General features: G+C 38.7%; 4 protein-coding genes across 5 annotated transcripts in view; 3 read left to right on the top strand and 1 right to left on the bottom strand.

The window, feature by feature from the left end:
- Positions 1-57: 57 nt before the first annotated feature.
- On the top strand, positions 58-3,680 carry LOC107039609 (GDP-fucose transporter 1). The gene is made up of 4 exons (XM_015259324.2): positions 58-479; positions 1,407-1,611; positions 2,275-2,413; positions 2,892-3,680. The coding sequence occupies exons 1-4, from the start codon at positions 352-354 to the stop codon at positions 3,485-3,487; spliced, it is 1,068 nt and encodes a 355-aa protein (XP_015114810.1). The 5' UTR covers positions 58-351; the 3' UTR covers positions 3,488-3,680.
- Positions 3,681-5,376: 1,696 nt separating this feature from the next.
- On the top strand, positions 5,377-12,351 carry LOC107039618 (peptide transporter family 1). Its single transcript, XM_015259334.1, has 8 exons — positions 5,377-5,461; positions 7,044-7,122; positions 7,186-7,414; positions 8,142-8,416; positions 8,488-8,570; positions 9,116-9,535; positions 10,654-11,445; positions 11,962-12,351. Exons 1-8 carry the CDS (start codon positions 5,426-5,428, stop codon positions 12,187-12,189), a joined length of 2,142 nt encoding a protein of 713 aa, XP_015114820.1. The 5' UTR covers positions 5,377-5,425; the 3' UTR covers positions 12,190-12,351.
- A 1,319-nt stretch (positions 12,352-13,670) lies between these two features.
- Positions 13,671-20,846, top strand: LOC107039599 (peptide transporter family 1). The gene is made up of 9 exons (XM_015259312.2): positions 13,671-13,890; positions 14,108-14,426; positions 14,562-14,640; positions 14,702-14,930; positions 17,004-17,278; positions 17,350-17,432; positions 17,503-17,922; positions 18,858-19,652; positions 20,448-20,846. Exons 2-9 carry the CDS (start codon positions 14,391-14,393, stop codon positions 20,670-20,672), a joined length of 2,142 nt encoding a protein of 713 aa, XP_015114798.1. The 5' UTR covers positions 13,671-13,890; positions 14,108-14,390; the 3' UTR covers positions 20,673-20,846.
- Positions 20,847-21,049: 203 nt separating this feature from the next.
- The window catches only part of LOC107039633 (helicase domino), a 32,423-nt gene continuing 28,654 nt past the window's right edge, over positions 21,050-24,818 (bottom strand). For both annotated transcript variants that reach the window (XM_015259351.2, XM_015259350.1), the window contains exons 15-16: positions 24,221-24,760; positions 21,050-22,137 (exon numbers count right to left, since the gene is read on the bottom strand). In XM_015259351.2, the coding sequence (XP_015114837.1) occupies positions 21,289-22,137; positions 24,221-24,760 (1,389 nt within the window). In that variant the 3' untranslated portion in view covers positions 21,050-21,288. The remainder of the gene's footprint in view (positions 22,138-24,220; positions 24,761-24,818) is intronic.

Here is a 24,818-nt window from a genome sequence, read left to right as displayed (position 1 = left end):
CTTCCCTAGAGTAGAGGGTGGAGTCTCTCAACCAATGGCATTCGGGCTTGAGTTACGAGCAAATGCGAGGAGACCAGCTGTGGCCACTGGCCATCTCAGAGGTGTCAACCTACTTATCAACATTTTTCTAAAGAACAACACCTGATGAGATTCATTGAAGGCTGTGGATTTCCTTAGCTTCTGGGATTGATAATGCGGGGGCTGATCGACCCGTCTTCGGTGGGAAATTCTGGATTCTGGGAAACGTGGGGAGAGAATAGTGTGTGATCAGCTGTGGGCCACATGTGATCGATTCCATTGATGATGGTCCGTAACCTGAGTTTCTTCGTCATCAATTTTTTCGATTGAAAAATGAAGAAAGAGGAGTTTAATGGGCGAGCTGAGACAGTACGGAGCATTGATGACTATTCGAGGATGGCTTTCGAGGAAAGACTTTTGCCGAAGTACATCAAGATAGCGTTGGTTGTCAGCACGTACTGGTGAGCAAAACCAAACAATTGTTGGGGGGAAATAGGGCGATGGTAGGATTCACGGATTATGCGCGAGGTCAATTAGGGGAGGATGGGGTAAAATGGACACTTGATTTTTGTTTAAATATTCATAACTCAGAAACAGATCTGTCAGTTGAGCTCAGTCTGTTGAGCTGGTGCACTTTAACACGGCATGAACATCTCAAAAAAAGTCAAAAGTGTCCATTTTACCCCACCCTCCCCTAATTTTGTCCAATGACAATATTTTTTTGAAAATGAAGATAGGGTTAACATGTCAATTTCTGGGCGGGAGTTAGCTTCTGGACGATTCCAACTTGCATTGGATATTCTATAAATAAAGTAAAAATTTTAATGATTATTTCACCGTTCAATAATATTACGCGTGTATAGGGGAGGTTGGGGTAAAACGGACAATTTTGACTTTTTTAAAAATATTAATGAGGGGTTGAAATGTTGATAAAATTTAATAATTTTTTTTTCATTACAAAAAACGATTCTTCCCCTTTGTGACGAGCCTAAAGTGAGCTCAATTGATCAATTTGTTTCTGAGCTATGAATAATTTTAAAAAAGCCTAGAGTGTCCGTTTTACCCCACCCTACCCCTATTTTATAAGTTTTTTTTTTAGTTGAAAAGAAGAAAAATAGAGTTGAAAAAATTTGCGAAATTCTTGTTTGGAAATTTCTATAGAAAATATCTCAACAGAAAGATGAAATTCTACGGATTCTTTGTATAAAATAGTTTCGGCATACCACATATGAAAAAAATTAATTAAAAACTCTAGAAAATTCGTCAAATAATTTTATTGAACTTTTTATTAATTTTTGGTGAATTGCGTTGAAATTTGAAAAATTTGAGCAAAAAATCATAACATCGAGAACTCATTTTGTATATTTAACATTCAATTTTGTTTGCAGGGTCATCTCGATAGTAACAGTATTCGTGAATAAAGCTTTACTGTCGAGTAAAACGATAAATTTGAATGCCCCACTATTTGTAACGTGGTTCCAATGTGTTGTCAGCACATTAATATGTTTTTCTCTCAACAAATTGGCGAGAGCATTCCCGAAGACTATTTCATTTCCGAATGGAAATCCTTATACCAAAGATAACATAAGGAAGGTATGGCATAATTATTTCCTCCCATTGCAATTGAATTGATTGACTGATAATTCAGTTGTGAAGTGCTGAAACGGTTTAAAATAGGATGGTTTTCTCCATTTGAGTCGTTAAGTAACAAGGAAAAGTAAATCCACAAAGCCAAAAACAAGATTTATTATTGATAATTTTTTCCATGAATTCTAACTTTGATGAGTATAAGAAATTGATCCATCAATTTCCTTCAATCATTTTTTTGAACAATAGTCACTCTAGGGTCACACACCATTTGTTACAAACGTACATTATTGATTACAAAAGTATGACACTGACGATAATTTGCATATTGAGCCCAGAATTTTTGTTTATTTTTTCTGATTTTTCGAAATTTCTTCTAGATTTTAATCTAGAACCTGGAAACTGGAAAAGTTCATTTCTTTGTACTCCTAGATAAATTATTATCAATAATACTAGACTGCGGATTGAGCACAAACGCAACCAAAATGATTCTATTCATATTAACTTTCGTTTAGAATTTATTTCAGATTTTAATATTCAAAATTCAAGTTATGTTTGTACTACTTTAAAGCAGCATGATTAAGCTCGAGTTGAGTCGTGGAGTGTAACAAAGAAAGACAAGTCCAAAAAGCCAAAAAAATTAATTTTGTATTCAACTGCGAATTTCAGGTTCTTCCACTGTCCATTTTATTCACACTGATGATAGCTAGTAATAATTTATGCCTGCAACATGTTGGTGTCGCTTTTTACTACATTGGGAGGTCATTGACAACAGTATTCAATGTCGTTTTCACGTACCTGATTCTTGGTGAGCATGAGGAATATTAAATTCCATTATTTACAAAGAAAACTGGACAAAAAATTCTAGCACTCTTCCCAACAATTCTTGTTACTAATTCGCTTCACCTTAATTCTATTGGAGATGGATGAAAAATTCCAGTTATAAATTTCCAATGATAAAATCGACTTGACCCGATTTACCCCCTTCGCTACTGAATAAATCTCCGTTTCAGATGATTCTGAGAAATTTCCTATTTTTATTTTATTTATTTTGCCACATGTATACCCTCTCGGGTCTTTACATTTTGTTCCCATCCCTTAAATACTAAGAACCCTGTTGTGTAATAGTATCAGCATTTTGAGTTACAATCAGTATACAAAATATAAAAGAAAACATGAATGCCGGGGCTGTTGTCTTAACTAGAGAAAACATGAATGCCACAGAGGCTGTTGTCTTAACTAGTAGGTAATTTCCTATTTTATGAATAAATTTGCGCCCACCACAGGTCAGAAAACTTCCTTCGGCTGCATAACATGCTGCGCAGTAATAGTAGCAGGATTCTGGTTGGGTGTGGATCAAGAGCACATAGCAGGATCCCTATCCACTGCCGGAACTGTCTATGGAGTCTTGGGATCGCTGAGTCTTTCCCTTTACTCCATTTACACAAAGCGCATACTGCCCCTAGTTGATCAGGAGATCTGGCTCTTGTCATACTACAATAATGCCTACAGTATATTTCTATTCCTCCCACTGATGCTACTCAACGGCGAGTACAGTGTTATCTATAACTATGATAAGCTAGACACCATGAACTTCTGGCTTGCGATGACAGTCGGAGGAATTTGCGGCTTCGCCATTGGATATGCCACTGCTTTGCAAATTCAGGTGACATCGCCGTTGACTCATAACATCAGTGGAACTGCTAAGGCATGTGCACAAACAGTACTAGCTAGCTATTGGTTCAATGAATCCAAGCAGGTGCTCTGGTGGACGAGCAATTTCATCATTCTTGGGGCCTCTGCTATGTACGCACGACTCAAGCAGCTTGATATCGAGAGGAGTCACAGACAACCGAAGAGCTTTCGACAGGAGAAAGCTTGATAACTAAGATATTGTCCAATTGAATTATGGCTTGGACCTGCATTTTGTACAGCTGTGGGAATGATTGCAATAAGGGATTATTTTTATGGTAAGACATCTTTCTATGCTGGAGAGGGTCGATGTTTCGTTCCTAGAGGTGTCAATGTGAGATTTATGGAATTGAAGAGAATAAACACGATGAGATTTTCAGAAATGTGTCTTGACCAAGCCTTTTTATTGTTTTAAGGCCAGGGTGTACTATCTTTCGAACGTTATCTCGATATTTTTTTTCATCTTTCGTCATCTGAAATTGTCAATTGAGTCATGCATCATGCAGAAGTTTTGAAAAATTATGAATGAATAATCAAAAAAAAGTAGAAGAAATTCTTAATTTTTGCAAAGATCATTTTTAATTTATTTTCAGATTAAGTTGAATAACAGGAAATTGAAAAACGTTTCTGATTTATGGTGACAAATGCCGGCCTGTCACCCAATAGCAAGCATTCGTAATCTTTTCCCACACTGCACAGAGACATTTATTACGGAAAAAGCTCTTTGAAAAAGTTGTAATATTTTGGAGAATTTTTTAATCACACTTTTATCACATAAAAATGGCAGATACCTAGCTGTCACTTCCCATGAGGGGTTTCATTTCATTTTCATTTTTAATTTTATTTCATAAAGACCCAACAGCACAAAACTACATGTTAAACTAGATTATAATAATGAAAAATTATTATAATCTAGTTTAACTAACTAAGGGGTTAGTGTTTTGTTATCCACCATGGAAAATGACAGCTAATAGATAATTTGCCACAGCGAATCAGATATTTGTAATTTCCACTTTTTTCAACTCATTCTCAATCTCAATAAAAAAGGCTCTTTGAAAAAGTTTAGAATTTTTTCTGTTTTTGTTATCATTCTATCATAATTTTTGGGAATTTCTACATGATGTACCACTCAATTGACAATTTTGGATTACGAAAGATGAAAAAAACCCAGATAACATTCGAAAGATAGTACACCCGGGCCTTAAATTGATATTTTCTTCCTACTATGTACCGTTACGGTTTTATAGGCTCCCTATTTTATCGGCGTTATAGCGTAATTACCGTTGAAAAAACCTTCGTATTTTTTCCGATGGTGGGGATCGAACAGGGGAACCTACGATTACTAATCCTACGGGGATTCCGTTTTGCCTATATGATCTGTGTCTGGGTATTTATTGACTTTGAGATTCGCCAATTTGCTTTGAGACTCGCCAATTTGCGCGTATATTCAGAGAGAGAAAATTTGTTTAGTTAAAATTTTATCCATTTCATTAATGGATAATAATCCTGATAATCATAACACTAATGAACAAATGGGAGCTTGATAAGTTTTTTTCTAGTCAAGACAATTTGCTTGTGAGTGTGACACTTCGACTATATGTAGTTATTGAGCCACCCCTCGATTTCCCCGCACAATTAATTAATTAAAAATTAATTTAAAGAAATAATTAAAAATTAATTAAAATTTTTAATTCAGTGCAATGGCTTCGGCAAGTTCATAGTCGATATGAACTTTATTAAGTTTTCCCTTCATCTCAGAAGCAATTTCATCAAACACATATGTGAATGATAAACTATTTCCCTCTTGAAATGGAATTGTATGAAACTAAAACTAATTCGATTATAATACGAACCAGAAATGTATCGGTAATTTGCTTGGAATTATCAGAAAAGTTTTCCGTTGTTGTCTCTATTTCAAATGGCGTCAGTAGTAATTGTTTGCTGGAAACAGCAGTCACTGACGTGAGATTTGATTGAATGCTGACAGAGTATTAGAGGATTATGCCAAACGTCGAGAACAATGTATCGTTTGGGAATATCATGTAGGAACTTGATAAGACAGTCGTGCCATACTGTCATTGTGTCATTCATGCAATTGGATCTGTGAAAACTGTGGACCGAATTCGCAATGGATTCAAAAGCGGAAGTGCCGAAAAACGAGAAGGTACGAATGTATTGATAGAAACGCTTCAATAACTTTTCATATTTTTTCATATTTTAACAATTCTCCCTTGTAAAAATGTTCTTGAACATTTGTCCTTGTCACCTATCATGAGAGGAATAATCTAAAATTAATTTTCGTGTCACGGGACCTGAAAAACTCCATTTCCGTGGCGCTGCGCGCCACGCAATTGGCGTTCTGCAGGTCTCGACACGAAAATTAATATACACACCTCGCCATGGAAAACATATCACCCTTCCCCACGTGCTTGCCATCCTCGCCTTCGGCTCGGAAGGCAATCTTGCACGTGGGGGACGGTGATCTATTTTCCAAGGCTCGGGCATGTAATGTACTATTGACACGGCCTAAAATAGTATATTTCATTACGAGTGCGGAAAAGTGTTTTTTGGCTCGTGGAATTATATCACTCGCCGTCGGCTCGTGCTATAAACCACCCACGAGCCAAAAAACACTTCCCACGAGTATCGAACGATATTTTTCATCACAATATGTGGAAAAGGGACGTTTTAGGCACGCGAAGCGTGTCTAAAAAGTGACTTTTTCGCACAGCGTGATAAAAAATATCGTTCGATATTCGTGGGAAAAATGTTTTTTGGCTCGTGGGAAGTTTATAGCACGAGTCGAAGGCGAGTGATATAATCCCACGAGCCAAATAGTATATTTCGTAACGAGTGCAAAAAAGTGTTTTTTGGCGAGTGGGAGGTTTATATCACTCGCCTTCGGCTCGTGATATAATCCCACGAGCTAAAAAACATTTTTTCACGAGTTACGAACAATATTTTTCATCACAATGTGGCGGAAATTGGACTTTTAGGCATGCGGAGCGTGCCGAAAAGTTCACTTTTCGTCACAGCGTGATGAAATAGTATTTTTCCGGCCTATTGCGATGGGGTTTTTTTACTCATGTGGCGTTGGCCTCCGAGCCGTAGGCGAGGACTGGCCAATCACACGAGTAAAAAACCCCATCGCAACAGCCCAGGAACAATATTTTTCTGTAGTGATTTTCAAGTTTTCGAGTTTGGGAAGTATGTAATACCAATTCCCAGACGAGAAATCGTGAGAACCAGTACAGAAAATAAAATTTCGTCTTTATTTGCAGTTTTTCTCGTATTTAATTTTTTTTTCAAAGTTGGTCAATTCCTTTATTATTAAATATGCATAAATATTTTATAAACTCCAAGAGAATTTCCTTTAGATAAAGAAATATATGTCTCAAATAAATAATCATGTTTTTTAAATAAATCCGGTTATTTGATTCAAAAAAATGTTTTTTGTGGGTATATTTGATACATTTTTGCGTACACGTGAGAACTTTTTCGTACAGCTTCTGTTAAAAAATAATGTACGTTACACGTGCATAAATGGTATAATCTCGCATGGAAGGCTTATGCGAAACCGAGCGGTAGACGAGATGAGCGATGTCGAAACGCAACGAGCACGAGTCTATACTATAAAGTAATCGCCAGATTACTTTATACTTTGTTGTGCTTCGCGCCCGTTCGCTATTCTATGAATAATCTCATAATTTACGATGACTGATAGAAATTTTTTCATTAAAATCCAGAAACTGAAGTATCCGAAGGCAATTTTCGCCATTATCAGTACCGAGTTCTGCGAAAGATTCTCGTACTATGGAATGCGAAGTGAGTGACATGATGTGAGAAAAGCAAGTCATCATCTACTCTACCGGCAATTTATTCTTATAGCAATATTGGCATTGTATATCAAAAACAAATTGGACTTCAGTGATGACACCTCTACAATCATCTTTCACACTTTCACGATGTTGGTGTATGCCTTTCCATTAGTTGGTGCGATGCTGGCCGATTCGCTACTTGGAAAATTCAGGACCATTTTGTACTTCAATATTATTTATTGTTTGGGTCAGCTTCTTCTTTCCGCGAGCGCTGTTCCAACTTTCGGATTACCGATCAGGTACTGGTTATTACTTCACAATACCAATTAAGATGAAATAATTATTGTGCACACATCATTCGTCAGCCCATCATATCTCTTTTTTTTTTTTCTTCTCGTATACCCTTTCGGGTCTTTACGATTTGTTCCCTTCGCGGAAAACCTTATTCGAGGGAAAAACCTGCCCTGGTACAGTCGTCCTTTTGACGGGACTACCGCTCGGCAGTGAAACTGTGAGATTACAGCGCTATAAATTTTGACCGCCGGTGCCGGGAAGCGAACCCGGATCATTGGCATACGAGTCTAGCACTCTAACCGCACGGCCACTACCGTCGGTCATCATATCTCTATATATTCCACAAGATCTATTCATTTGTTGATATGAAGAAATGGAATTCATTGAATAGTCACAGCTCTTTCTTGAATATCCACATTGATTCTTCGAAAAAAAATTCAATTCGCGATCGCAACGTAGATGTGAGAGCCATCAAATGGTCTCTAAACGAACTACTCACGGGGGCCAACCAATGAGATCAAGGGGAACCCAGTGATCTCATTGGTTGACCCCTATCATTGGTTCGCTCCCAGTGGTTTCATTGGTTAGCCCCCAAAAATAGTTAGTTTAGGGTCCACTTGGTGGCTCTGACATCTATGTTGCGATCGCCAATAGCCATCACCGGTCAGATATTGAATGTCTCACATCAGAAACGATTCTCATAAACTTGGGTTCTAAATAAAGATTTTTCAGGGAAATTTCTATGATCGGATTGCTCTTTATTGCAATGGGAACAGGTGGAATAAAACCATGTGTTTCCGCATTAGGCGGAGATCAATTCACTCTCCCCGAACAAGAAAGACACCTCGCAATGTACTTTTCAGTCTTCTATTTTACGATAAACGCCGGATCGCTAGTTTCTTCATTCCTCACTCCAGAACTCCGCAATGGCATCAAGTGCTTTGGAGATCAAGAGTGCTACGCCATTGCCTTCTTTGTTCCTGCGGCCCTCATGGTTCTAGCAATAGGTGATTGAGAAAGCTGAACATCTAAATTCTTCACCTCATTTCAGAATTGACATTGCCTTATTAATTTTCAGTGATATTTGCCATGGGTAAGCCACTGTATAGGATAAAGAAGCCAGAGGGCAATGTCGTGCTAAGTGCGATTAGATGTATCTCGGTAAGTTTCCATCACGGAGAGAAATATTCAATAAAAATTACCAGAAAAAAACGTAAAAATTACGTTTCGAAACGTAATCTGGGAGCGAAGTAAAATTCAATAAAAAGTGTCAATCGTCACGTAAATTCTACGATCTGTTCCGTAAAAATTACTCATCCGTTCGAGGCCTCACGGCTAGCCATGAGTCACCGTGAGGGGGAGATTTTAACAACACGTTCCGTAATTTTTCCGGAGCTTTTCGTAAAAATTCTTAAACATCCAAGAATTTTCAGGTTCTGAGGCATAATAAGTCTTGAAGTTTCTGTTAGATTTTACAACTTCCAGAAAAATTACGTGACTTTTTCGTATTTTTTCGGTGACAGATCCGAAAATTTACTGAACATTTCAGATTTATTCTCTTATATTCCTATAGAAATTCACTGAAAACGATTCTCGCTTGCGGATTACGTGAAATGTCTCGTAATTTTTCTTGAATATTTCTCCGTGTGATCAATTTTCAATTCCAAAAAAGAAAAACTGCTGTGACTACTTTCCTTTTTCGCAAGCACGCGGTCTGCGAGAAATCTAAGTCAGATGGGACTACGAAGCGTGGCCACTGGCTCGATTACGCAGATGATGAGTACGACTCGAAATTAATTTTCGATTTAAAAGCAGCCTTGGGGGTTCTGAAAATTCTCATTCCTCTGCCAGTGTTCTGGGCGCTCGCCGAACAACAAGGCTCGCGATGGACATTCCAAGCTGCAAGAATGAATGGGGAAATAGGAAATTTCTTGGTGAAGGCTGATCAGATGCAAATGGTCAATGCACTTCTCATTCTCGGTCTCATACCAATAATTGAAACGTGCCTCTATCCCCGGTTGACAAAGTTTAAATGCCTTGATACGCAACTGAAGAGATTAACGACTGGTGGAATGTTGGCTGCTGTTGCATTCGTCATTGCTGCTCTTGTGGAATTGAAGCTGGAGGTAACTGCACTGAGAAAAAAAATTTCTAACATCTGAAACTGAAAATATTCTCTTGAGAAAAGTAAATCGTTTTCAATGGCTCAAATCTCAGAATGTGTGCACTTCACGGAACTCGAATGAATTTTCATTCATCATTATCGTTCCGCGTTACGTCATGAATATTTTACATATTGCAATATTGGAAGTGCATAACGAAAAAATGATGAAAACAATAAAGACTAGAAGATTGACGATTCTTCTACGCGATTTAAGGATATCCAAGTATCTTTTACAGTTTGGTACAGACCACACTATACATTCAACTATTTTCAATCATCAATTTTGTCAATCAAATTGCCTGAGAAAAATTTGAAGAAAATTATGAATATGAAAATTATGAAAATGAAATGTGAATGACACTGATGTCATTCAAATTTCATTTTGCACAGAATTATTATTTTTTAAATATTCGCTGTTTATAAATAAATAATTAAAATTGTTTAAACTTTCGGAAACCTTTTTTTAGGCATGAAATCGATTTATGGTAAAATTCTGAATGTGAATAAATTTGTTACGATTCCGAACAAATGATTTTTATGGTAGAAAATGGATTGTTTATAAATTATTTATAGAAAAGGCGCCTAATTTTCAAAAATTGCAACTTTCTAATTATCTCATCAATCTTCCTCCAAAAGTAAACTTTCTAAAATTTCTTCAGGTTTTTATAATGTTTTCTAACAGTTCAATACCAAGATTCAAATTCAGACCTGCAAAGTTTAAATAATAAAATCTTTGTAAAATGTCCGGAAACTTAGGGTCAAATGGGGCTCAAATGAAAGCTGTGAGGCTCGACTACAAAAGTAGAAAATCATTTCACTGGAGAAAAAATAGTCAAAGTACTTGGATATCCTTAAGTAACTTCATTGGCGACAAAATCATACTTGAGTACAAAAATATTTTAAAGCATGGGGCCTTTCTCGGGTCATGTGAGTTGAGATGCCTGAGAGAATTAATTGAAGAAAATTTACTTGTCCCAAAAAAATATGTTTCAGATATTAGAAAATTTTTTCCTCAGTGTATGAAAAAGCTCTATCCTCGAATCAAACTGAGAAATATTGTTTGAATTAATTATTATCTAGACGACTTATCCAATTCTTCCAACAAACGGCTCGGCGCAAGTGCGAATTTTCAACCCGAGAGATTGCCACCTGCCCATTGTTATAAACAATCAATCTTTAGTGATGGAGCCCTTCGGCATCTGGGCAAACACTGCTATCACCGTGATCGGTAATCGATCAATACCTTACGTGGTTGATTTTTCACAATGTGGTGGAGTAAAAAAATCAGAGGGATTGATCACGGCTGTGGAGGGACAGGCAACCTCCTACGTCCTTGAGCCATCGAGTCCTTACTCCTACAAGGACTACGTTAACAAGACCAGTAGTGGAAACCCCGCGGTTCGAGTACTAATCTACAATCTCCTCAACTCCAATGTCACCACGACGGTTGAATTATCAGAAGTAAAATTCGTTTTCGAAGCAAACGGAGCATCGGATATACCGCAAATAACGCCAATAAACAACTTCTACCCCGGAACATATCAAGTCAAAGTTAACGGGATATTTGTAGACTCGATAGTCCTCAAACTCGGTGGAGTTTACACTTTGCAAACTTATGTGACTGCTAATGGTACGAGGGTCGGTCTTACAACAGTTACTCCTCCAAATTCTGTTCACATGTTATGGCTCCTTCCCCAGTACATGGTCCTTACGATTGGTGAAGTTATGTTTTGTGTCACGGGGCTTAGATTTGTGTTCACCCAAGCCCCATCCACGATGAAGTCTCTTCTTCAAGCTGCTTGGTTACTGACTATCGCCTTTGGCAACCTGATTGTTGTCATCATCGCTAAAGCGAAGATATTCGACCGACAGGTAGAGAAGAAATTCATGTTTATTTTGCTGCGATGTTCAGTTATGTCTCACCTAGAGATGCAAGTGCTTGACCGTCATTGACAGTCACATGACGAGGCGTTCATGACGGCTGTCACAATTCCCCCTTCCCCTTCTGTGACCGTCACAACTTGTCAAGAAAAAATGACAGTCATTTTTCATCTATATAGATGAAACTTTATTTTTTTCTCGGTCAATTTTCAGTTGAATTCCTTTTGGATTGGCCTAATCCGCATTTTGAAATGGAAATCACGTTTTTTTTCATCCATAATATAGATGAAACTATTTTGTTTTATTCATGACCGTCATTATGCAACTGTATAGATGGTTTGACAACAATTTGGTTACAAATGATTTGTGACAATCATTTGTAGTTGGAAAATTTGTGCGTCAAATGACCGTCACAAGACCGTCATTTTTTGGTCATATGACGCGATCTAAAAAATGACGGTCATTTTGCATCTCTAGTCTCACCATTTGATACTATCTTGTTTCTAGTCATCAGAGTTCTTCTTTTTCGCTGGGTTGATGGCTGTGGGCATGATGATATTAGCAATAATGGGCAAGTCCTATAAGTACAGGAATTTCAACAATGACCGTCAGTCCATTGAATGCAAAGATTCTGGGATAGACTTGAAAGAGATGCATGGCCACGGCAAGACTATTTCCGCTGATGGTGACGAGACCGCCAAATTGTGGAACTTCAATCACGAACCTTCCTGCTGATTGATTTCAGCTACTAGGGGAGGGTGGGGTAAAATGGACACTTTGGACTTTTTTTGAATTATTCATAACTCAGAAACAAATTTATCAATTGAGCACAGAGCAGACTCACCACAAAGAGAAAGAATTGTTCTTTGTATTGAAAAAAAAAATTATTTAATTCTATCAATATTTCAACCCCTCATTAACATTTTAAAAAAAGTCAAAAGTGTCCGTTTTACCCCAACCTCCCCTACTAGTATCGATCCTTATACATCCCAACATCTGTATTAATTAGGGGAGGTTGGGGTAAAATGGACACTTTTAAGTTTTAAAAAATGTTAATGACAGGTTGAAATAGTGAAATGTAATAAAAAAAATTTCAGTGCAAAGAGCAATTCCTGCCCTTTGTGGTGAGCCTAAACTGAGCTCCATCGATAAGTTTGTTTCTGAGTTATGAGTAATTTAAAAAAAGTCTGAAGTGTCCATTTTACCCCACCCTCCCCTAATGCATAGTATCCTCCTACGGTGGAAATAAACTCAATTTCCCTTTCCCTTCTCCACCTGCTTGTTCGATTCAAGTATTCATTGTTATAAATATCAATCATTAATTTTTTTATTTTGTTCCATCTCACAGTATGACACTACCTCGTCTCTAGACGTCTGCTGAAGTTCAAAATTAAATTTAGAAAATTCTGTACACTTCATTGTTACTAGATTGTAATATTTTTATAATTCCATCGGTAAGGTGGGATAGTAAATAAATTTTGATAGCAACACCAATATTTAGAATTTTACAAAGCACCTTCACTCTATACAGTAGACTCCCGTTAGAGTCACACTCGTTATAGTCGCATTTCCCCTCATAGCGATTTTTCGGCCCGCGAGCGCTCCCCCCACTTCATTACCTACGAAAGCCTTTAAATGAATGCTCCTGTTTTTCCTGGAGGAGTCATTGTTTTTGAATTCTCGGAAATTCGCAAAATAAAATACTGAAAATATTGAATTAATTATCATTAATAATTATTAATAATTAACTAAGAATATTATAATTATAATAATTATAATAATAATAATAATTATTATTATATTATAATGAATGATTATTATTATAATATCATGTTATTATAATATTACAATAACATAATATTATAATAATATTACAATAGTCTCGTAACCGCGTTACATGACTAATCAGGTCTTGATCCAGTTATCATATCACTTTCTGATGAATCCTCAGGCTTGACTTTATCCAGTCTTGACTTGGACCTGACCAAAATTTCCACTCGGGGAGTAGTCCCTCGGTTCTTCTTCGCTAGGTTGACGGCTGATCATGGCAAGATTATTCTGGCTGGTACTGAACAGACCGTCAACCTATAATACTTCATTCTATTCTACTTAGTATTCATCCTTGTTCATTTCAACTTCCCCATTAATTAATGCACAATATCCTCATACGGTTGGGATAAACCCAATCGCACCTTCCCCTCTTTCCCTGCGGAGTAGTCGAGTGTCTGCACATTATCACTATCTCCGATGCCCGCTGAACTCTGAATGTCGCAATTCAGTAGTCGAGAGCTCTATTCATTGAATTACGGAGCCCAATCCTCTCTCCCCAGTTGTATAAATCATTACAAAATCAAGTCTCAGTCATGACACACGGGAAGAAATGTGATAATATTAAGACGTAAAGAGATTTATTGACACAAATAATAATCGAATCAGGTAAAAATTGCACCTAAAGTTTCTTCACATACGAAGTCATCGCGCAAAATTTTATAGAAAATATTAAATTGAAAAAATCACCAGAAGTTTATCTATTTGACTTTTATTACTGAGAAAGTGCGAGGGAAGTTTCAATTATTGACGGAAAATTCAAAATCTGCTGATTTTTTCTGTAAAATATTTCCTGTTGATTTTTTTAACGGCAAAAATGTTGCAGACAACAGCTTCAATGAGGTTTTTTCGTACGTGTTCTACTGATTAATTTCTACTGATAGCCAGAGTGTGTGAAATGTGATAAATTTGTTGATGGCCCAAGGCGGTTGCATCCTGTCATTCAGTGTATTAAAAAATGAGACAAGACATTATCACTCTCCGCCACTGGTACGCACGGCAGATAATAGCGTGAGTGTTACTCACGCTCCAAGTACCAGACAGGCGAGATTTTCTATCCTAGTGTGATTTATGCAATTATTTAATCTCCAAGCATTATTAACAGGAAAATGATTTTGGAAGCGAAAGAGAGGGAGGAGGAAAAGGTAATGATTATTTATTGTTAAAACGGTGGGATTAATGGTTCTATTATTACTCATAATTGAAATTCCGATGAGAAAATTCATTTATTTCAATCGATTTATCGTAACTGACAGGCATATTATTCCATACAAATTTAGAAACTGACGTATCCAAAGGCAATTTTCATCATTATCAGTACCGAGTTCTGTGAAAGATTCTCATTCTTTGGAATGCGAAGTAAGTAGCATGAAAAATATGAGGTCATTGTTTACATTGTGACATTAATTTATTTTTACAGCTATTTTAGCATTGTATATAAAAAACAAATTGGACTTCAACGATGACGCCTCAACTATCATCTTCCACACGTTCGCGATGCTGGTGTTTACCTTTCCGTTGTTCGGTGCAATACTGGCCGATTCAATGCTTGGAAAATTCAGGACTATCTTTTACTTCAGTATTATTTATTCTCTGGGTCAGCTACTACTTTCCGCGAGCGCTGTACCAACGTTGGGATTACCCATGAGGTAATTATTGCATAATTCGAATTCAGATGAGGCAATCGGTGTCTTACATGTCCTTGGGGATATGAACCCATCACTTTCGGATTAGTTGACTAATTTACATTTTTTTCATGGAAATACATTCCTCGGAGTGTTTTCACGTACGAAAAAATTACGTGGGAAAACTTGACGGAAAATAAAATTAAAAGAGGTTCAATTGAAATCAGTAGCGAAGCGGTAAACCGGGTTAAGTCGATTTTGACTTTGGGTCAGTTTTTGATGAATATCTCGGAATCTAAGAGAGATGGCAGAATTTTTCCATGACCTTTTTTGTAACCCTCAATTGGCTCTACAAAAAAGGTCATGACAAAAAAATTTCTATCTCTTTTAGATGCCGAGATATTCGTCAAAAACTGGCCAATAGTCAAAATCGACTTAACCCGGTTTACCGCTTCACTACTGAAATCAATAGTCTGAAAAATTCAAAAATACTTCATCATTTATCTGATGCATCCATCTTCTCTCCATGGAACTCTGGGGACTAACAACCACAATCGAACTATCATTCTCCATTATTCCAAATGTTCTATTCAATTAAGTAATAATCTAGGACCAATCGAAGGGGCAGTGCTTCAGAATCAATCATGGAACAAAGATCAATTACACATGAAATTATTCCTTAACATTAGAGAATGACAATCAACTTTCTTTCATTTTACAAAAGGAGGAAAGAGGATAGACTAAGCCATTCGGTTCCGTAACAATATATAGAGAAGTTGATTCCCTAGGAGATGCTACCAAAAAATAGCAAATCACTGGTAGACATCTGAATCTGTCGCCATGTGCAGTTCCAAATATTACGAGGAGAAATCTCTAGAAGAGTGCCTCAAGCTAAAAAAAACAGCGCCGCGCGGGGTGTAACGCGCACGTTGTCTTATGGTTGGGCCCTTAATAAATACGAAGAAGTGTTCCTCCTCAATTTTCTTTTTATTCATTGAAAGGATTCTGGCATGTTCCATTGACTTGACATTTACAAAATGCAATGCAAGGTTTCTCTGCCCTTGCGCAATGGCAAACTCCTCGTTTACATTTTGCATCAGTGCAATTGGGGACTAAATCACTTATCGGTGGATAAAGTTCTGTCAGTTTTCGGACTCCAACATAGAATCATAGAATCAAAACATAACAGCAATAGGTGTATGCAGTCGACGACCACAAACAACATAACACCGCTAGCGTCGGCCCGGGCAGCGCGAGCGTAGCCGCTCGCATGACTTCCCCAGCCAAGGGCACGTCTCTTATCATAACTCTGCCAAAAATGAAGCTATCGAGAAAAATAAAAAACCATTTCGTTCGTCTTGAGAAGACAAACAAATTTTGAAGAAACTTTTTTTCCGTAGCTCCCATAACTTGAGAGTTATTAGCGTTTAAACAATTAAATTGTTTATAACAATGGCAAAAGCAACTCGCACGGAAAAATAACCGCCATATTCGTGTTCTACGACCCCGAATTAGTCTAAATCAACATAGTTCTCCCGTAGACCTCATTTTCGGGATAAAACCACGATGGGCGTATGGACTAGNAGCAACTCGCACGGAAAAATAACCGCGATATTCGTGTTCTACGACCCCGAATTAGTCTAAATCAACATAGTTCTCCCGTAGACCTCATTTTCGGGATAAAACCACGATGGGCGTATGGACTAGGGGAGGGTGGGGCAAAACGGCCCCCCTTCAATTGTCAATAACTTGTGAATGACATTGTGAAAATTCCCAGTTTCAACTTCATTTTGAAGATAATTTTTCATTCTTCAAAACGAGCTCTAACTCATCCCAATCGGATTATTGAATCGGAAAATATTGACGAAAAAGGTTTCCATGAAAATCGTCATCCTCCCCTACTACGTGAGGCAAATATTGTCGGAGAAGTGAAAACTTGGAATAATCACTCACGTTTCTAACACTCAACTTCAATATCCATTCTAAAACAATTGAGATTTAGAATAATTTTTGCAAAAAAATCATATTCTGTGGCAATAGCTTTTTGCCACAAAATATTCCTGAGTGAAAACAAAATATATCTAATAATGTTTTCAGGGAATTCTCCATGATTGGATTGCTGTTGATTGCAATAGGCACGGCTGGAATAAAACCGTGTGCGGCGGCTTTCGGTGGAGAGCAATTTCTTCTTCCTGAACAGCAGAAATATATTACAACATTTTTCTCACTGTTCTGTCTCGCGATAAGCGCTGGATCAACCATTTCTGCATTCCTCACTCCACAGCTTCGCACCGGCATCAAATGTTTCGGAGAACAAGACTGCTACTCCGCTGCATTTTTTATTCCTACAGCTCTCATGGTTGTAGCAATAGGTGAGGAGACAATTGAATTATCAAAAGATTTCCAATGCAACTGTATGGTACAATTTTCTGGTCAATTTCAGTGATATTTGTTGTTGGCAAACCCTTGTACAGGATGGAGAAACCGAAGGGAAATGTTGCCCTGAATGTCATTAGATGTATCTCGGTAAGTTTTGAAACTTCATTGAAAAAAATTGAATCACACGTTTGGTAATTGTGTTTTCATCTTCCGTAAGCACGCAGTTTATAATAAATTGAAATCGAACGGAATTGTGAACCGTGAACACTGGCTCGATCACGCAGACGATAAGTACGATTCGAAATTAATTTTCGATGTAAAAGAAGTTCTGTATGTTCTGAAAATCTTCATTCCTGTGCCATTATTCTTTGCGCTTGTCGATCAACAAGGATCGCGGTGGACATTTCAAGCCACAAGGATGGATGGGGAGATTGGAAACTACCTCGTGAAGGCTGATCAAATGCAAGTTATTCCAGCGCTTTTAGTCATCATTCTTATTCCACTAGTTGACAGGTGCGTTTACCCCCTATTTGCGAAGATTGGGTGTCTCAATACACAATTGAAAAAAATTACAACCGGCGGAGTCTTAGCTTCTGTGGCATTTGTGATTTCTGCTCTTGTAGAATTGAAACTGGAGGTAACTATTGAATAGCTTCATTTTGAAGAGACTGTGTGATGGCCTCTGCGGTCTTCAGAAATTATTACATAATGATAATCCGATAAAATTTTTCATCGCCGATTTGAATTTTTTGATATTTTTTTGAAGTATTCTATGAAAATGTGAGGATAAGAATTATATTTATGGGTTCAAACAGTGGGAAAATCTCGTCATCTAAAGGAGATGGGACATTTTTGAAGAGGACCTTTTTTGTAGCTTGTAAAATTCTCTACAAAAAAGGTTTCCATGAAAATCGTTCTATCTCCCTTAGATCACAAGATTTTCTTGCTGTTTCATTTTGCCCCATGTTTCATTTTGCCCCACCGTCCCCTATCAATTTTCAATTTTCCCTAGACATTGGAAAATTAAAAATTATGCTTTCGTATTGATCTCGTTTCTCTTCCTCTTTTCACTTTCTTCCATCAGAATTCAGTAGCGAAGCGGTAAACCGGGTTAAGTCGGTTTTGACTTTTGGCCAGTTTTTTATGAATATCTCAGAATCTAAGAGAGATGGCAAAATTTTTCTCATAACCCTTTTTATAACCCTCACTTGACTCTACAAAAAAGGTCATGACAAGAATTTTTCTATCTCTTTTAGATTCCGAGATAGTCGTCAAAAACTGGCCAATAGTCAAAATCGACTTGACCCGTTTTACCGCTTCGCTACTCAATTAGACGATAGAAAGAAAATGCATTGGTTTTTCTTCATTATTGAAGAAAAAACGTTTTGAAATTTTCAAATAAGGAAGCCTGGAAATGAAAACGTTGGGTCATCAACAAGAATTTTTTTCTTCATGATTTCGTCTTAATCATCAAATTGCTGAAGGCCATCACACAGTCATCTTTTCCAAAAGAAATACTACGATCCAAACAAAACAACGTAAGAAGTATAGTTTGAATGAATTATTATCTAGGCGACTTATCCAATTCATCCAACAAATGGCCTGGCGCAAGTGCGAATTTTCAACCCGAGAGATTGCCATTTGCCTATTGTGATAAACAATAAATTTCTAGTGATGGAGCCTTTCGGCATCTGGGAAGACAGTTCTATCACTGCAAAAGGTAATCAATCAATACCTTATATGGCTGATTTTTCACAATGTGGTGGCGAAAAGAAATCAGAAGGATTGATCACGGCTGTGGAGGGACAGGCAACCTCATACGTACTGGAGCCATCAAATCCTTACTCCTACAAGGACTACGTCAACAAGACCAGTAGTGGAAACCCCGCGGTTCGAGTACTAATCTACAATCTCCTCAACTCCAATGCCACCACAAAGGTTGAATTATCAGGAGTAAATTACGCTTTCAAAATAAATGGAACGACATCGGATATACCGCAAGTAACACCAGTGGCCGAATTCAACCCCGGGACATATCGAGTCAAAGTTGATGGGAAATTTGTGGATTCAATAGTTCTCAAACTCGGTGGAGTTTACACTCTGCAAACGCATGTGACTACTAATGGTACGAGATTGGGTCTCACAACAGTTACTCCACCGAATTCTGTTCACATTTTGTGGCTTCTTCCCCAGTATATCGTTATTACGATTGGTGAAGTTCTTTTTGGTGTCACGGGGCTTGAATTTGCGTTCACCCAAGCGCCAGTTTCGATGAAATCGATTGTCCAAGCTGCCTGGTTGCTCACGGTCGCCTTTGGCAATCTCATTGTTGTCATCATCGCTAAAGCGAAGATATTTGACCGACAGGTAAAGAAAAAATTCATGGTGATTTTGCTGTAATGTTTAGTTTTATCTCACTCCAGTAAAGCAACAACTAATTCATAACTCAGAAACAGGTTCCATGACTATTTAACACAAAACAAATTTAACACAAAACAAATTCAACACACAAATTCCTCACAACATGAATTCAACAATAAATTCACTCAATACATAATCAATGAGTTTATTTGCTTCTTCATAAAAAATTCATATGAAGATTAATCACTACAAAATTCGTATAGTAAATAGAAAATTTCTGCAACAATTCAATTGTTTGATAGTGGATATCGATTACAATTTAACGTTGTGGGCAATTCCCCTCAGATAATCCAATATATCACAATCAGCAGTGTAGCCAGACACAATCTTCTTCAATCCCTCGTTCCTGTTTACAAATTCCCGTAGAATCAAAATGTGACGCTGCCCGAAATGTACGTGCTGAATGAAGTTCGTGTTGAAAAACTATGTATTGACAAAACAATGTGTTCAATACACTATATGTTGACTTAACAATGTGTTGAATTGGCTGTGTAATGAAAAAATTTGTGTTCAATAGGCTATTTGTTGAGTTGATGTGTTGTCCTGAATTTGTTTGAATGTGTTAAATAGTCCTGCCACCCAGAAAATTCGAGTTCAGTTTAGGCTCACCACAGAGGGAAAGAATTGTTCTTTGTACTGAAAAAAAAGATAAAATGTCATCAACATTTCGACCCGTCACGAATATTTTTAAAAAAGTCAAAAATGCCGTTTTACCCCAACTCTCCTATATTTTGTCTCTAGGCGTCGGAGTTCTTGTTCTTCGCTGGGTTGATGGCGGTGGACATGATGATATTAGCAATAATGGCGAAGTTCTATAGGTACAGAAATCTCGATAACACTCAAGCCATTGGACGTGAGGATTCGGACACAGCACTCGAAGAGACTGATGACCGTGGCAAGAGAACTCCGATTGATGCTGGAGAGAACATCCGGCTATGGAGCTTCAATCGCGAAACGAATCATTAGTTGAATTGAGTCTTATATTCTCACTCTCTGACTACTGTGCCAATTCATCTGTGATAATTCACACATTCACATTTACCTTCCACATTGTTTGTATAAGAATGTTCCAATGAGATGTAAAGGCTAGAAACTCCTCAATGTGACAGTAAAATAAATCGTGAAAAACTATGAAAATTACGCGAATAAAAGCGAAGAAAAATAAAAGAATAAAGAAACCCCCGATGAGGACTTCCGATCTCCTCATTTCTCCCAATTAATCAAACATTGCAAAAGTGCTGAGGACCGCCTAGGCCAACATACCTCCCCATCACCATGAAATATTTCACCGACCAAAAAACTTCATCTTAAATTCACTCACAAAAAAAAAACAACTCCACCAATTAATTATCATCAATTATCTATTTATTTAATCTATGATACACGAATATAATACATTAAAGGATCACCGTTACATAACCAAACCATCTATGAACATCAACAGACATCTTCAAAAGAAAAAATAAACAAAGGAATCTCCCACTCTCCCTCAAAACCCCATGGAATGTTTGAAACTCAACAAGCCCCCCTCCCTCGCCCCAAAAAACAGCTTCCGATAAAAGAAAAAAGAAAACGAGAAGAATTATTTCTGGAGGTTATCCTGGTTCTGCCCCTGTCCCTGGCCCTGCTGATGGATCCCCTGATGGACACTCTGCAGTCTGACCTGTTGACTCGGTCCAGGGCTGACCCTAGCCGTGGTGACAATGGGCTTCCCCGAGGATGGTGTCGCCTGCCTCAGCTGGGGATTGCTGGCAGCCACCACTTGTATGGCCTGTTTGATGCCCCCAGCAACACTGACAGGTATCACCCTCGTCTGGATGGGGGACTTCGCCAAGACCATCTGTCCAGGTTGACTCACCCCTTGCCCAGTGGACACATGGGTGAATCCTTGCAGCCCCTGGGGGGGCACCCCTCTATTGATCACCTGCTGGATCTGCTGGACAGTCATAGTAGCAGGCAGTGACTTCTGCTGGACGATCAACTGGGTCTGGACCCCAGCCTTACCAGCGACTTGAGCCAATTGCGCCACCTTCTGGCCTGGCAGCTTCCTCTGGGTGAGGATCTGCGGGTGCAGCTGCAGCTGACGAATTTGCTGAGGTGTTGCTGTCCTCACTCCAGTGACATTGGCGGTTTTAACTAGAGTTGCAACGGGGGATCCTGTGGAGGGCCCCGCCTGCTGGAGGCCTGCTTGGGCGAACAACTGGGCTGGGGTCAGCGTCGTCATCTGACCGGGCACCTGCACCTGGGTGACTGTCTTCTGTTGTTGTTGACGTTGCATCACTGCTTGTTGCTTTAGTAGGGTCGCCATCTCCGCTTCGGTGACGGTCCTGGTGACGGGTTTGCCGACGTTTACACCACCTTGCTTCATCAGGGTGGCTCTCTGCTGGACTCCAGTTACAGCTACTGAGACCTTTTGGCCGGAGGCTTGGGCCTGGAAATTAATTAATTGTTAAAGGAGATCATACATTGATAACATTGATGAGGGGTTATTTTTAAAATTTTTCGATTTCGAGGGGTCTGCAATCGATAATTATTTCACAAGATCGAGTGAGCGCTGGACTAATCACAAAATGTTACACAGCCAGATATATTATCTCAAACCCTACGAATTATCAACAATATTCAAAATTTTGTTGTGCTGGTTGTTATTCATTTGCTATAAGAATTGGACAATTGAAAAAATTAGAAGTGGATTTAGTCGTGAGACAGCTGCGAATTTTCCTGCGCAGGCTGCGCCGACGCAATGTGTCGAGTGATCAAGAATGAATGAGGGGAATGCTACGATTGGTCACAACCGTGTTCATAAAGGGGAATCCCGGATATTTATGAATGGAAAAGGTATTTTTAAAATTTTTCCATTTCGAGGGGTCTGCAATCGATAATTATTTCACAAGATCGAGTGAGCGCTGGACTAATCACAAAATGTTACACAGCCAGATATATTATCTCAAACCATACGAATTATCAACAATATTCAAAATTTTGTTGTGCTGGTTGTTATCCATTTGCTACAAGAATTGGGCAATTGAAAAAATTGGAAGGGGATTCAGTCGTGAGACAGCTGCGCATTCTCCTGCGCAGGCTGCGCCGACGCAATGTGTTGAGTGATCAACAATGAATGAGGGCAAATGCTACGATTGGTCACAACAGTGTTCGTAAAGGGGAATCCCGGATATTTATGAATGGAAAAGGTATTTTTAAAATTTTTCCATTTCGAGGGGTCTGCAATCGATAATTATTTCACAAGATCGAGTGAGCGCTGGACTAATCACAAAATGTTACACAGCCAGATATATTATCTCAAACCCTACGAATTATCAACAATATTCAAAATTTTGTTGTGCTGGTTGTTATCCATTTGCTACAAGAATTGGGCAATTGAAAAAATTGGAAGGGGATTCAGTCGTGAGACAGCTGCGCATTCTCCTGCGCAGGCTGCGCCGACGCAATGTGTTGAGTGATCAACAATGAATGGGGGCAAATGCTACGATTGGTCACAACAGTGTTCATAAAGGGAAATCCCAGATATTTATGAATGGAAAAGGTATTTTTAAAATTTTTCCATTTCGAGGGGTCTGCAATCGATAATTATTTCACAAGATCGAGTGAGCGCTGGACTAATCACAAAATGTTACACAGCCAGATATATTATCTCAAACCCTACGAATTATCAACAATATTCAAAATTTTGTTGTGCTGGTTGTTATCCATTTGCTACAAGAATTGGGCAATTGAAAAAATTGGAAGGGGATTCAGTCGTGAGACAGCTGCGCATTCTCCTGCGCAGGCTGCGCCGACGCAATGTGTTGAGTGATCAAGAATGAATGAGGGGAGTGCTACGATTGGTCACAACCGTGTTCATAAAGGGGAATCCCGGATATTTATGAATGGAAGAGGTTAAGAAATTCCGACAAATGCCGACATAGAGGAGTGGAAATTAATTGTCAGCAAAAGTACTGCATACTTTGTTCTAGAAACAGAATTTGACCTTTAAACATGTTGAATTCTTAAGAACCTTCGAATCCTAGAGGACTTTTGACCGAAAACACGTATGATTCTCGAGAATATGTGACCTTGACGAAAGTTTGACCTTCACAAATCTGATTTTCAAAAATGTTTGACCCCCAATTTCTCTAGATGTGGAGCGAAAGGGAGGGGGGGGGGCTTGACAATGCAAAAAAAATTGCTTACGTAATATTATAGGGGACGGTGGGGCAAAATGAAACAGCAAGAAAATCTTGTGATCTAAGGGAGATAACAGGATTTTCATGAAAATCTTTTTTGTAGAGAATTTTACAAGCTACAAAAAAGGTCCTCTTCAAAAATGTCCTATCTCCTTTAGATGACGAGATTTTCCCACTGTTTCATTTTGCCCCATGCTCCCCTACTTGACTAGACCCTTAAGAATTCAACTATTGAGTCCATGTTATTTGACCCCTAGTTTCCCTAGATCTACGGAGAGAGTCATTGCAAAAAAAATCCTTCCACAACATTGTTTTTTTGTTTTTTCTCACCTGTAAAGCTTTGAGTTGCTGCTGCTGACGGAGCAGCATCTGCTGTCGATACACATGGACCTGAGCTGGAGTCAGGGTCTTCGTGGAGGCGCCCGTCATCGGAACATTGATGATCCCCTTCTGGGTGACTGTGGGATTCTGCGCGCTGGAGACGATGTTCGCAGTGGCTGAACGCTGACCTGGCTGGAGATTACCGACACTGACGACTGTTGGGGTCTGTCGCTGGTCAGACAGGGTCAGGACGCCTGGACGTGTCTTCACTGTGGTTGCGACGATTGCGTTGTTTGTGGTGGAATTAGCAGGGAGGGACTTCTGGGGTGGGATTGACGTTGTGGGGGGCGTGGAGGGGAGCTGAGGTAGTTGCGTGGTGGGGGTGAGGGGTTGAGGTTGAGGTTGAGGGGTTTGCGCTGTGGTCGGAGGAGGCACTGGGGACTGGGTGGGGGGAGGTTGTTGGGGAGATTGGTGTTGCTGCTGCTGTTGCTGTTGTTGGGCTTGAGCTAAACGTGCTGCTGCTGCTTGCTGTTGTTCAGGGGTTATGACCTAGAATATTTGGGGGTTTGATGATTCATTTGGGAGAATTATTGGGATGTTAAAGAGT

Source organism: Diachasma alloeum, unplaced genomic scaffold (genome assembly GCF_001412515.2).
Source record: "Diachasma alloeum isolate Michigan unplaced genomic scaffold, Dall2.0 Dall_scaffold_00302, whole genome shotgun sequence".
NCBI lineage: Eukaryota > Metazoa > Arthropoda > Insecta > Hymenoptera > Braconidae > Diachasma > Diachasma alloeum.
This window is presented reverse-complemented; position numbering and strand designations above follow the sequence as displayed.

Bases quoted from the DNA above. Each gene is read 5' to 3' on its own strand.
- LOC107039609 (XM_015259324.2), top strand. From the start codon at position 352: ATGAAGAAAGAGGAGTTTAATGGGCGAGCTGAGACAGTACGGAGCATT. The intron at 480-1,406 runs GTGAGCAAAACC...TTTTGTTTGCAG, and splicing joins TTGGTTGTCAGCACGTACTG to GGTCATCTCGATAGTAACAG. The intron at 1,612-2,274 runs GTATGGCATAAT...TGCGAATTTCAG, and splicing joins CCAAAGATAACATAAGGAAG to GTTCTTCCACTGTCCATTTT.
- LOC107039599 (XM_015259312.2), top strand. From the start codon at position 14,391: ATGATTTTGGAAGCGAAAGAGAGGGAGGAGGAAAAG. The intron at 17,433-17,502 runs GTAAGTTTTGAA...ATCTTCCGTAAG, and splicing joins ATGTCATTAGATGTATCTCG to CACGCAGTTTATAATAAATT. The intron at 19,653-20,447 runs GTAAAGAAAAAA...TTTTGTCTCTAG, and splicing joins CGAAGATATTTGACCGACAG to GCGTCGGAGTTCTTGTTCTT.
- LOC107039618 (XM_015259334.1), top strand. From the start codon at position 5,426: ATGGATTCAAAAGCGGAAGTGCCGAAAAACGAGAAG. The intron at 5,462-7,043 runs GTACGAATGTAT...ATTAAAATCCAG, and splicing joins AAGTGCCGAAAAACGAGAAG to AAACTGAAGTATCCGAAGGC. The intron at 8,571-9,115 runs GTAAGTTTCCAT...CTTTTTCGCAAG, and splicing joins GTGCGATTAGATGTATCTCG to CACGCGGTCTGCGAGAAATC.